The sequence below is a fragment of the Hyla sarda genome, chromosome 1 (assembly GCF_029499605.1).
Source record: "Hyla sarda isolate aHylSar1 chromosome 1, aHylSar1.hap1, whole genome shotgun sequence".
NCBI classification, from domain to species: Eukaryota; Metazoa; Chordata; class Amphibia; order Anura; family Hylidae; genus Hyla; species Hyla sarda.
Genome location: NC_079189.1, coordinates 548,401,964 through 548,416,284, shown reverse-complemented (window position 1 = coordinate 548,416,284; position 14,321 = coordinate 548,401,964). Strand labels below are relative to the sequence as shown.

The 14,321-nt window shown below is 43.7% G+C and overlaps 1 protein-coding gene across 1 annotated transcript in view; it reads left to right on the top strand.

The window, feature by feature from the left end:
- The window catches only part of CMYA5 (cardiomyopathy associated 5), a 101,694-nt gene that overhangs the window by 38,082 nt on the left and 49,291 nt on the right, over positions 1-14,321 (top strand). The window contains exons 9-11 of the mRNA XM_056522980.1: positions 5,865-6,098; positions 11,167-11,189; positions 13,746-13,867. Coding sequence (XP_056378955.1) covers positions 5,865-6,098; positions 11,167-11,189; positions 13,746-13,867 — 379 coding nt within the window. The remainder of the gene's footprint in view (positions 1-5,864; positions 6,099-11,166; positions 11,190-13,745; positions 13,868-14,321) is intronic.

Below are 14,321 nucleotides of genomic sequence, written 5' to 3'. Positions count from 1 at the left end.
CCTTGGACTTCCCTGGCTTCAACTTCATTCCCCAACCCTGGATTGGTCCACTGGGGAGATCAAGAGTTGGGGGTCCTCTTGTTCCAAGAACTGTCTAAAACCGGTTCCCAGTAACCCTTGCCGTAACTCTGTGGTTCCTCCAGTAACCGGTCTCCCTAAGGCCTATATGGACTTCGCGGATGTTTTCTGCAAAAAACAAGCTGAGACTCTACCTCCTCACAGGCCTTATGATTGCCCTATCGACCTCCTCCCGGGTACTACTCCACCCCGGGGCAGAATTTATCCTCTCTCTGCCCCAGAGACTCTTGCCATGTCCGAATACGTCCAGGAGAATCTAAAAAAGGGCTTTATCCGTAAATCCTCCTCTCCTGCCGGAGCCGGATTTTTCTTTGTGTCCAAAAAAGATGGCTCCCTACGTCCTTGCATTGACTACCGCGGTCTTAATAAAATCACGGTTAAGAACCGCTACCCCTTACCCCTCATCTCTGAACTCTTTGATCGCCTCCAAGGTGCCCACATCTTCACTAAATTGGACTTAAGAGGCGCCTATAACCTCATCCGCATCAGAGAGGGGGACGAGTGGAAAACGGCATTTAACACCAGAGATGGACACTTTGAGTATCTGGTCATGCCCTTTGGACTGTGCAATGCCCCTGCCGTCTTCCAAGACTTTGTCAATGAAATTTTTCGTGATCTGTTATACTCCTGTGTTGTGGTATATCTGGACGATATCCTAATTTTTTCTGCCAATCTAGAAGAACACCGCCAGCATGTCCGTATGGTTCTTCAGAGACTTCGTGACAACCAACTCTATGCCAAAATTGAGAAATGTCTGTTTGAATGCCAATCTCTTCCTTTTCTAGGATATTTGGTCTCTGGCCAGGGACTACAGATGGATCCAGACAAACTCTCTGCCGTCTTAAATTGGCCACGCCCCTCCGGACTCCGTGCTATCCAACGCTTTTTGGGGTTCGCCAATTATTACAGGCAATTTATTCCACATTTTTCTACCATTGTGGCTCCTATCGTGGCTTTAACCAAGAAAAATGCTGATCCCAAGTCCTGGCCTCCTCAAGCAGAAGACTCCTTTAAACGACTCAAGTCTGCCTTTTCTTCGGCTCCCGTGCTCTCCAGACCTGACCCTTCCAAACCCTTCCTATTGGAGGTTGATGCCTCCTCAGTAGGAGCTGGAGCTGTTCTTCTACAAAAAAATCCTTCCGGGCATGCTGTCACTTGTGGTTTTTTCTCTAGGACCTTCTCTCCAGCGGAGAGGAACTACTCCATCGGGGATCGAGAGCTTCTAGCCATTAAATTAGCACTTGAGGAATGGAGGCATCTGCTGGAGGGATCAAGATTTCCTGTTATTATCTACACCGACCACAAGAACCTCTCCTACCTCCAGTCGGCCCAACGGCTGAATCCTCGCCAGGCCCGGTGGTCTCTGTTCTTTGCCCGATTTAATTTTGAGATTCACTTTCGTCCTGCCGATAAGAACATTAGGGCCGATGCTCTCTCTCGTTCCTCGGATGCCTCAGAAGTTGATCTCCCTCCGCAACACATCATTCCACCTGACTGCCTGATCTCCACTTCTCCTGCCTCCATCAGGCAGACTCCTCCAGGAAAGACCTTTGTTTCTCCACGCCAACGCCTCGGAATCCTCAAATGGGGTCACTCCTCCCATCTCGCAGGTCATGCGGGCATCAAGAAATCTGTGCAACTCATCTCCCGCTTCTATTGGTGGCCGACTCTGGAGACGGATGTTGGGGACTTTGTGCGAGCCTGCACTATCTGTGCCCGGGATAAGACTCCTCGCCAGAAGCCCGCTGGTTTTCTTCATCCTCTGCCTGTCCCCGAACAGCCTTGGTCTCTGATTGGTATGGATTTTATTACTGATTTACCCCCTTCCCGTGGCAACACCGTTATTTGGGTGGTCGTTGATCGATTCTCCAAAATGGCACATTTCATCCCTCTTCCTGGTCTTCCTTCTGCGCCTCAGTTGGCTAAACAATTTTTTGTACACATTTTTCGTCTTCACGGGTTGCCTACGCAGATTGTCTCGGATAGAGGGGTCCAATTCGTGTCTAAATTCTGGAGGGCTCTCTGTAAACAACTCAAGATTAAATTAAATTTTTCCTCTGCATATCATCCCCAGTCCAATGGACAAGTAGAAAGAATTAACCAGATCCTGGGTGATTATTTGCGACATTTTGTTTCCTCCCGCCAGGATGACTGGGCAGATCTCCTTCCATGGGCCGAATTTTCGTATAACTTCAGGGTCTCTGAATCTTCCTCCAAATCCCCATTTTTCGTGGTGTACGGCCGTCACCCTCTTCCCCCCCTCCCTACCCCCTTGCCCTCTGGTCTGCCCGCTGTGGATGAAATTTCTCGTGACCTTTCCATTATATGGAGAGAGACCCAAAATTCTCTCTTACAGGCTTCTTCACGCATGAAGAGGTTCGCGGATAAGAAAAGAAGAGCTCCCCCCGTTTTTTCCCCTGGAGACAAGGTATGGCTCTCCGCTAAATATGTCCGCTTCCGTGTCCCTAGCTACAAGTTGGGACCACGCTATCTTGGTCCTTTCAAAATTTTGTGTCAAATTAATCCTGTCTCTTATAAACTTCTTCTTCCTCCTTCTCTTCGTATCCCTAATGCCTTTCACGTCTCTCTTCTCAAACCACTCATCCTCAACCGTTTTTCTCCCAAATCTGTTCCTCCCACTCCTGTTTCCGGCTCCTCGGACGTCTTCTCGGTCAAGGAAATTTTGGCTGCCAAAAAGGTCAGAGGGAAAAATTTTTTTTTAGTAGACTGGGAGGGTTGTGGTCCTGAAGAGAGATCCTGGGAACCTGAGGACAACATCCTTGACAAAAGTCTGCTCCTCAGGTTCTCAGGCTCCAAGAAGAGGGGGAGACCCAAGGGGGGGGGTACTGTTACGCCGAGCGCTCCGGGTCCCCGCTCCTCCCCGGAGCGCTCGCTTCACTCCCTCCGCTGCAGCGCTCCGGTCACGTCCTCTGACCCGGGGCGCTGCGATCCTGCTGCCAGCCGGGATGCGATTCGCGATGCGGGTAGCGCCCGCTCGCGATGCGCACCCCGGCTCCCCTACCTGACTCGCTCCCCGTCTGTTCTGTCCCGGCGCGCGCGGCCCCGCTCCCTAGGGCGCGCGCGCGCCGGGTCTCTGCGATTTAAAGGGCCACTGCGCCGCTGATTGGCGCAGTGGTTCCAATTAGGGTTTTCACCTGTGCACTTCCCTATATTACCTCACTTCCCTTGCACTCCCTTGCCGGATCTTGTTGCCTTAGTGCCAGTGAAAGCGTTCCTTGTGTGTTCCTTGCCTGTGTTTCCAGACCTTCTGCCGTTGCCCCTGACTACGATCCTTGCTGCCTGCCCCGACCTTCTGCTACGTCCGACCTTGCTTCTGCCTACTCCCTTGTACCGCGCCTATCTTCAGCAGCCAGAGAGGTGAGCCGTTGCTAGTGGATACGACCTGGTCACTACCGCCGCAGCAAGACCATCCCGCTTTGCGGCGGGCTCTGGTGAAAACCAGTAGTGGCTTAGAACCGGTCCACTAGCACGGTCCACGCCAATCCCTCTCTGGCACAGAGGGTCCACTACCTGCCAGCCGGCATCGTGACAGGTATCGGCCCTAAAAAACGATATCGGTCGATCCCTAATCTGAACATTTCGATAATAAACCCCTCATCTCCAACAAAAGGGTTACTAACCTAGGCGACATCTTGACTAGCAGTAAGTACTCGGGTAAAGAGAATACAGGCTGGCTAAGTGGCCCCGCAGTATGCGGTAATTTCCGCTGTGGGAGCTGTAAGTGGTGTCCCAAACTTAAAGTAGGTAAATTCTTCACAATCGGAGGTACACAAATCAAGGTGAGGGAATTTATTAATTGTAAAATGAACCACATCATCTACTTTATGTTTTGCGACTGTGGTCGCTACTACATAGGTAGCACCACTAGGTCGCTAAACATCAGATTCAGAGAACATCTTTACTCTGTCCGGTCAGGTAAAGGGTGTCCGCGGGTATTGGAACATCTAAAGATCGCCCGTAATAATGACCCGGCTGCTTTAAAGGGTACCTCTCATCAAATAAACTTTTGATATATTATAGATTAATGTATGCAGAATAACTTTACAATTGCATGTTATTAAAAAATATGCTTCTTTCTATTTAATTTTCCAATTTGAAGAAATGACCACTAGGGGTCTCCCTACCAGTCCTGGCAGCAAGCATTTCAGACTCATGCTGGAGTCCTAAACACTATGAGCTGCCAGTCTGCTTTTTTCACAAAGGAGAACACTCAGAGCTGCCAGCCTGCTTTGTTCACAGCCTGTTTGGCTGTGAACAAAGCAGGCTGGCAGCTCTGAGTGTTTAGGACTCCAGCATGAGTCAGAAATGCTTGCTGACAGGACTGATCGGGAAAAATACAATAGAAAGAAGCATATTTTTCATTAACATGCTATTGGAAAGTTATTCAACATTCATTAATCTAAAATATATCAAAAGTTTATTTGATGAGAGGTACCCTTTAAAATTCTTTGGGATAAAGAAAATAATGCCTAAGGAAGGAATTGACAGGAAAAAGCTACTGCTACGTGCAGAGGCGGAGCTTATCCTGCGTACAGACGCCCAGGGTAATCTCGGGCTTAACGACAAGCTAGATTTTAGCGTTTTTCTATAAGAAGTATTTGCTAGTCCATAGGTACTACTGATTTTGTAAAGGGTTGTTGGTTTTAAAGTTTTTCTAACATTTTCTATATTTTAAGTCACTTACCTGTGTGTTAACGCCCTTCTGCTGACGTAGTTGTAGGTGTGTATTTAACCTGCGATACGACACCAGAAGGCGGAGTCTGACGAAGCGGGCTGTGTTCCCGTGAAACAGCTGTAACTGCACCTCGTGTTCCCCGGCGTATCTGCCGACTGCCTGTCCTCTGTGTTCTACGCTTTATGTTTCACGGAATAAAAGTTACCAGTGCACGATGATCGGGTGAGTGTGGTTTTTTCTACATTGTTCTGATTCTACAAGCGATTTGTGCTTTTTCTGACATAGCACACACTGTCTAGTCTCCATTCATGCCTGGATTAGCGGATACCATACTACCTAGTATATTGCTTCCACCTGCATAGCAGTGCCGGACTTGTACTTTTTCTACTTTTGTATCAGATTTGTAAATTACTTCTATTAAAAAATCTTAATCCTTTCAATAATTATCAGCTGCTGAAGTTGAGTTGTTGTTTTCTGTCTGGCAACAGTGCTCTCTGCTGACATCTCTGCTTGTCTCGGGAACTGCACAGAGTAGGAGAGGTTTGCTATAAGGATTTGCTTCTAAACTGGGCGGTTCCCGAGACACGTGTCATCAGAAAGCACTTAGACAGAAAAGAACAACTCAGCTTCATCAGCTCATAAGTACTGAAAGGATTAAGATTTTTTAATAGAAGTCATTTACAAATCTGTTTAACTTTCTGGAGCCAGTTGATATATATAAAAAAAGTTTTTTTCCTGGATAACCCCTTTAATATTTGACCAAATAAATCTGGTTCATCTAAAAAAAAAAAAAAAAAAAAAGAATTGCCCAATAGAATAAAACAGTCTGGTATGACACTCCTAGGTCTTCCAGGACTGTATCCAATGGACTTATGGGACATGGAAAGTTGCATAGAATGTAAGACACACCAGGCTCTTTTGTTTGGAGTGGGCTTTTATTTTTTGCCTCCTTTGCTTGCACTGTACATGCAGATTATTACAAACTCTCTGAAACCCAGATTCCTTTGTATTGTTTGGTTTACATTTTATATTTTCGATGAACATTTCAATAACAACACTGCAATTCATACAATCCGTATTATCTAAATAGAAAAACTTTTCAGAAGCTGAGAAAATGTTGACAGAGGAGAATGAAAAAAATGTCCAAAAAGTGATTGACCACCACAAAAAGAAGAGGGAAGCATCTGAGGAAGTGAAGAAGATGAAGATGGATTACTTGTATGATCAGATGGTCAGTTTCCAGCAGAGTGTCGATTTAGCAAAGGAAGTTCTGGAGAAAGTCGCCAAGGAGCTCGATGAGCAGGATCCTGTCATGTTGTTGAGTGTAAGTCGTATATATCACATGTATGATTTTTGCTGCTGTGCAGTTATACACATAGTAACAAAATCCTCAAATTATAAAGGTGCTATAGCGTAAATCCCACCCCACAGATTATATAAAGCCATGTACAAGGAAATTTCAGTTATTACAGAAGAAATCTTGTTCTTATTACTTCTTTCCCTGTGCATTAATGGCAGCATTTACAATCTTGTGGCTCCGTGCTGTCAGATGGGCGTAGTCTGGCTGCAATCTCCATTCATTACCCACCTTTTAGACCAGTTAGGAAAGTGTAAACATTGGCATATCACCTTGGCCTAGACTTGATAACTTTAATTTTTTCATCAAACTATCAATGGTAGAATTTGATTCTAGAAACTTAGGGTCTATTTTACGATAGAATTAAAGCCCATAGACTCCTATGGGATTCCACACTCCCATTCACACTTCTGAATTTCCTCTTGCGGAATTCCGCAAGCGGAAATTCAGAAGTGTGAATGGGAGTGTGGAATCCCATGGAAGTCTATGGGCTCTACTTTGAGGCGGAATTCCGCATGCGGAAATTCTGCCATGTGAATAGACCCTCATTTCTAAAATTAAGAAGCAGAAGGGCTCAGCTGAGTGCCGGCCGTGCCTCTTCCTTTTTGATGAAGCCTGCTTGGCTCTCCCAGAGAGTGGTGCAAGTGGGTTACAGGCTTAGAGAAAGATTCTGCAGCACAGTTTAACAGGGGGTACTCAGTGGAAGGGGTACTCAGTACAAAAACTGGTGCCAGAAAGTTACACAGATGTGTACATTACTTCTATTTAAAAATCTTATTCCTTCCAGTACTTATCAGCTGCGGTATACTACAGAGTAATTTCTTTTCTGTCTGACCACAGTGCTCTCTGCTGACACTTCTGTCCATGTCAGGAACTTTCCAGAGCAGGAACAAATCCCCATAGCAAACCTATCCTGCTCTGGACAGTTCCTACATGGACAGAGGTGTCAGCAGAGAGCTGGAAAGAACTACACAAATTCCTCTGGAGCATACAGCAGCTGATAAGTACTGGAAGAATTAAGATATTCACAAATCTGTATTACTTTCTGGCACAAGCTAATTTAAAAACATTTTTTTCCACCGGAGTACCCCTTTAAAGCTAAGTTAAAATTCTGCACGAATTCTGCATGTATTCCGCACGATTTCCACACCAATTCCGCATATTGCTCAGAAATTCTAACCACATTGCCTTTAATAGGATTCCGCAGCCAAAGTCCGGAAAAGGATATAGGACCTGGCTTATATTTTTCCAGAGCATGGAATGCTGGATTTCCGCATCAAACATGCTGTGTGAATGACCTTGCGAAATCCCATTAAAGGGAATCGGCAACAAATTTAGATGGAATTCCGTGCGGAAAAATAATGTGGAATTTCACGCGGAATTTCTATTTGGATGTTTATGGTGGCCATTTCTCGGACTACTGGTCTGCTGACATGCATTCTGATACCTCTACAAAGAAACGCTAAACCAATATTGGTGCGGCAGGATTACTCTTTTTCGCTATGTCTCTCTGACATGTCCAAACATTTTTTAAATGATGTCTGTAACAAAAGGAGCGGTGAGTGTGCTAAATCTGCTTGTGATGTCCGAGAAACTGGCACAGAGCAGACCCCCAATGGTTGCTCTTGGTAGTGTCAAAAACCGAAGTGATTGACAGAAATCAAATAAATAAATAAATAAAAATGGTGTCGTTCTCAAGGAAAAGTGTTGTGTGGATTTTATGTGGAAACGTATGGGGAATAAGCGAATAACGTGTGTGTGAAGAAGAGAGATGAGAAAATGAATGGGTGCATGGGAGTTATGTTTGTTTGGCCTGTATGGATATTAAATTGGATGTAAAAATATGTGGTGCAGTGGATGGAAAAAGTATGGAAAAAATGAAAGTATGAGATGAATAAACGAGTGTGTAAAACGAGGTATCAGAGTGTATAAGTTAGTCTCACCCATTTTTAAGACTAACTTATACACTCTGATACCCGTTTTACACACTCATCTATTCATCTCATACTTTCATTTTTTCCATACTTTTTCATACTTTTTACATCCACTGCACCACATATTTTTACATCCAATTTAATATCCATACAGGCCAAACAACCATAACTCCCACGCACCCATTCATTTTCTCATCTCTCTTCTTCACACACACACGTTATTCACTCATTCCCCATACGTCTACACATAAAATCCACACAACACTTTTCCTTGAGAACAACACCATTTTTATTTATTTTTTAAATGATAGTTACACTTTACAGACAATTGAAAGAGAACAATTTCAGTTCTGTTGAGGATCTGTCTCCTCTACCCATGCCATCATAAGCCCAGAGATAATTATCTTTTGGCACAGCATATGCTTAAGACAGGCCACAATGTGTTCTCACGGTACAACGTGCAGTGTACCAGATGACTGAGATTTTGCATGATTTATCTACCGTATTTTTCGCTGTATAAGACGCACTTTTTCTTCCCCAAAACTGGGGGGGAAAAGTCGGTGCGTCTTATACGGCGAATACACTCCTATCGCGGCGGTCCCTGCGGCCATCAACGGCCGGGACCCGCGGCTAATACAAGACATCACCGATCGCGGTGATGCCCTGTATTAACCCTTCAGACTCGGCGATCAAAGCTGACCGCCGCGTCTGAAGGAAAAGTGACACTAACCCAGCTGTTCAGTCGGGCTGTTCGGGACCGCCGCGATTTCACCGCGGCGGTCCCGAACAGCCCGACAGAATAGCCGGGTTAGTGCTTACAGGACACCGGGGGGGGACCTTACCTGCCTCCTCGGTGTCTTCTCCGTTCAGGGATCCCCTGTATGCCGGCGCTCTCCTTCCTCGTCATCACGTCGTCGCGTACGTGCGTCGGCGTGCGTAACGACGTGATGGCGGCGACGGAGAGCGAGGATACCCGGCCGGCAGCAGAGACGTTCCGGAGCGACGGGGACACGGCGACAGCGATGGAGCGACATCCAGGGCAGCGGTGACGGGTCCGGAGCGGCGGGGACACGTGAGTATTACCTCCTATGCAGTGGTCTTCAATCTGCGGACCTCCAGATGTTGCAAAACTAAAACTCCCAGCATGCCCGGACAGCCAACGGCTGTCCGGGCATGCTGGGAGTTTTAGTTTTGCAACATGTGGAGTTCCGCAGGTTGAAGACCACTATTGGGTTCAAAATCTTCATTTTTTTAGATTTTGCACCTATAAATTGGGTGCGTCTTATACGCCGGTGCGTCCTATAGGGCGAAAAATACGGTAAGTAGTCAGTCTAATATGTTTCATACCCACTACATGACTCACTTAGTGAAACTTGGGAGCAATTTAGTTTAATCTTTGGTTAATGGGAATATGTTGGGGACTAAAACCTAAATCTAATATATAGTTCATGGATTCATTTAGTCTATCAAATTTATTCCAATTTCCATTTCCCCCGAGGAGTCTAGAATCAGACAGTCCAGAGTCTCCAACTTTTTCTGGGAAATGGAAATACTTGTAAAGCAAAACAAATTTTACAAGACTAAATAAACAATTAATTAGATTTGGGTATGGTAAATCTTACTGTAGATTCACCTAACTCTATTGCTGACATTTTACTACTTAAAGCGGTACTCCGGTGGAAAACATTTTTTTTTTAAATCGACTGGTGCCAGAAAGTTAAACAGATTTGTAAATTGCTTCTATTAAAAAAATCTTTACCCTTCCAGTACTTATAAGCAGCTATATGCTACAGAGGAAATTCTGTTCTTTTTGAATTGCTTTTTTTGTCTTGTCCACAGTGCTCTCTGCTGACACCTGATGCCCGTATCAGCAACTGTCCAGAGCAGGAGAAAATCCCCATAGCAAACATATGCTGCTCTGGACAGTTCCTAACATGGACAGAGGTGTCAGCAGAGAGCACCGTGGACAAGATAAAAAGGAAATTCAAAAATAATAGAATTTTCTCTGTAGCATACAGCTAATAAGTACTGGAAGGGTAAAGATGTTTTAATAGAAGTCATTTACAAATCTGTTTAACTTTCTGGCACCAGTTCATTTAAAAAAAAGGTTTTCCACCGGAGTACCACTTTACGTTCACACTAGCATTGAAGCTTTGTTTGGAAGTTCCGTCTCTGAGCTGAATGGTCCATTGCACAACAGACACCAGTGCTTCCCTGAGACCCATTGACTTCGTAAGGGGTCTGTCTGGTGTCCATTGTTTTGCAGGATTTGAGCGGAGAAATAAAACTGATCTGCAGAATTTTGGATTCAGCTAAGGCTGGGTTCACACCACGTTTTTCCAATATGCTAACCGTATACGGTTTTCCGCAAAAAAAGGATACGACCGTATCCGAAACCGTATGCATAGAGAATGCATTGTAAACTGTATTCCAAATGTTGTGTACGGTTGCATCCGTTTTGCCTTGGATACGGTTTTGCCGATTTTTCAACCGTAGGCAAAAACGCTTTTGCCTCAGGTAGGTTTTGCCTCAGGTAGGAAAACCGTATGCGAACCATATGCGGTTCTTTTAACATTTTTGTCTATGAGAACCGTACACAGAATTTCAAAATACGGTTGCACACGGTTTTCTAATCCGTTTTTGGAGTTGACACATGCGCAGATTGGAATTTCAATAGAACAATAGTAACTTTATTAAATTGCTGTAAAACTAATTCCAACAAAATAGCAAAACCATTGGCAAAAACTGATGCAAACGGATAGAACCGTACGGGGAAAAACCGTATAGGTTTTAATTTGCCGTCATACGGTTGCATACGGTTTTTGCCATACGTTTTTTAGCGGAAATCCGTATACGGTAACCGTATTTGAAAAACGTGGTGTGAACCCAGCCTAACAGAGCTCCAACACTAGTATGTGCTGAGGTTGACCAGGGGCGCCTGAAGCCTGATCACAATGACACTTGGATCTTACTAGAAGTCAAAGTCAAGATATGTCCTCTGATATTTTTTACATTAAATGTAATTTTTCTCCATCCATAAAGCATGAAATACCATTAGTGTATGTTTGGTTTCTAAATCTCCTATATTTTTCTCTTCCTAGGTTCACAATGATATTAATAGCAGGTACAGTCCTTTTTGCATTTTTTTTTTTGTGATAAATATCTGTTCTTCAAACTGGTGACTAAACATTTTGAGTATATTTACACCTGGAAGATTTGTATGATTTGTTTTATTTTTTTCAATAGCCTTTGTCACAATCCTTGCACGTATTGCGGAAACAACCACATGTATCCACAAGTATGGAACAGATCTTGACTGAAACTTTTATGCAAATCTGCCACATGTGAACACACTTTTGCAGGAGTTTACTTAATGGAGACAGTAAAACGTATTCTACAAAATTATTATGTTTACTGTTATACGGGTACTCCGGTGGAAAACTTTATTTTTTTCAATCAACTGTGGCCAGAAAACAGATTTGTAAATGAGTTATATTAAAAAATCTTAATCCTTCCAGTACTTATTAGCTGCTGAATACTACAGAGAAAATTATTTTCTTTTTGGAACACAGAGCTCTCTGCTGACATCATGACCACAGTGCTCTCTGCTGACATCTCTGTCCATTTTAGGAACTGTCCAGAGCAGCATATGTTTTCTATGGGGATTTTCTCCTACTCTGGACAGTTCTTAAAATGGAAAAAGGTGTCAGCAGAGAGCACTGTGGTCATGATGTCAGCAGAGAGACCTCTGTGTTCCAAAAAGAAAATAATTTCCTCTGTAATATTCAGCAGCTAATAAGTACTGGAAGGATTAAGATTTTTTAATAGAAGTCATTTACAAATCTGTTTAACTTTCTGGCACTAGTTGATTTAAAAAAAAAAAAAAAAAAAGTTTTCCACCGGAGTACCCCTTTAAATTATAGTTCATGCTCAATGGGGGAGATTTATCAAAACCTGTCCAGAGAAAAAGTTGCCCATAGCAACCAATCAGATAGCTTCTTTCATTTTTCAGAGGCCTTTTAAAAAAGGAAAGAAGCAATCTGATTGGTTGCTATGGGCAACTCAGCAACTTTTCCTCTGGACAGGTTTTGATAAATCTCCCCCAATATGTTCCTACAGAGGTGTAATAGGGTTGTCCTAGAGGTCCATGAGTCCTCTTCTAAAAACTTTTTTTTTAGAAGCATATAAACTTTTTTTCTGCTGAATTCTGTACTTAGAGGATCATATGTATAGAGGTATTCCTCTTAGAAGCATTCTCCCCCTAGAAGTGAAACTGTCAAAGGGCATAGAGATCTCTAACTAATTTTGTCTACCTCAACCCCTGACAGAAAATAGCTCCCTGCAATCCCACAATTTCCCCCATTTGCAACACTAGGCAAATAAAATGCAACCGGGCAGGTGCAAGTAACTGGAAATGTCATTGGCTACTTTGCTCTTTATTAGATTTCTTCAGCTCCTCTAGGGCGGATCCTATAAAAACAAGATTTTAGTGAATTCAAACTAAACTAGAGTAGCAGAAATTTCCAGTAACACCTATAGAACAATCACCATTGAGCAAACTCCTGTGCATGCATATTGAATAGAATTTGTATTAGTGTTTTTCATAATTATTTTTTATTTAAATGTAGATGGAAATGGTCATAGGGCAGCATAATTCCTATAGTCTGGCCGCTAAAGGTCACTTTGTAGGTGCCAGATATTCAAACATCCTGATTATTAGATGGTATATATTGTACTTTACTTGTAAAGAAAAAAAAAAAAGAACCTAAAGAAACACAGTCCAAAATATAATGCTGATATTAAAGGGGTACTCCGCTGCTCAGCGTTTGGAACAAACGGCGTTGGGAGCTCGGGACGTCATAGCCCTGCCCCCTCATGATGTCACGCTCTGCCCCCTCAATGCTCTGCCCCCTCAACGGCTGTCACGCCCCCTCCCATAGACTTGCATTGAGGGGGCAGGGTGTGACGTCATGAGGGGGCAGGGTGTGATGTCATGAGGGGGCAGGGCATGACATCATGAGGGGCGGGGCTATGATGTCACGAGCTCCCGGAGGCGGCCCCAGTGTTCGGAACAGTTTGTTGCAAACGCTGAGCAGTGGAGTACCCCTTTAAGTCATATGATTTCATTTTCCTGTCCTTTTCTTGTTCTCTCTATAGAATAACTAGGACAGTCCTACTACTGCCATTTAGGGGCCTCTATGAGTCCACATGTAATATTTTTAGCCAGAAGTGGAACTGACAAAGAGAAAAACTATGATGAAAAGATTTGCATATTTTTGTATTTTTGGACTCACTCCTGGTTTTGGCTAAAAATACTGACCAAACTAGGTGTAAAGCCAGTTTCAGGGTGCGTTCACATGCTCGTGACTAGCAGCGGGTTTTCCGCTGCGGGAAACCCACTGAAAGTTACGCTACCATTCATTTGAATGGGTCCACGGACAGTCCGCAAATCTGACACTATTGCAGTCTGTCTGTGGACCCATTTAAATCAATGGCAGTGTAACTTGCAGAAGGATTCCCGCAGCGCGAAACCCGCTGCTAGTAATAGCGTGTGAACGCACCCTCAATGTTTAGCTTCCTGAAATGTTGCATTTTAATCCATTGATAGTATGAAGGAATGGGCCATCTTGGTCTTTGTAGGTGTTTTTTGAAGCTAAGGTATCGGTGTTTGATCATACAGGTTACTTAAAGCAATGGAGAATACTGTATCACTAGACAAGATGCCCAGCGCATTCTCTCTCTTTGATCATACTGCCGCAAAGTCTTCTAAGGCCGATCAGAAGACAGTCAGAAACTTGCCAGGTAATTCTCATACACTGAATGTAAATGTTCTGTGTGTTTCCTAGAATTATATGGGGTATATATCTTACAGAAAAGTGTATGCTAACAGCTATGGAGAGAACACGTAGTGTGACAGGACTCTGGGATGACTTTACAACCATGGGCTTCTGAAAAGACAGCACATGCTAATTCTAGAAGACTGATATGTAAGATAACCTGCTGGGAGTCACAAGATATTGGCCGCTGCAGCTGAAACACATACATCTAGCACATTTTGTTCAGTGTGTTTTACGCAGCTAACATTTGTTCAGAGGGAAAAACTCATTACAACTTTGTCTGTTTTTATCATTTTTTACTTTTTTGCAACTATTACTAAAGTAAGCCCAAATGCTGAAAAATCTAAAAGCAGCAATAACATAAGATAGGTTGTGAACATAATAACTGTACGGTGCCATATTCATCACATATAGTATGC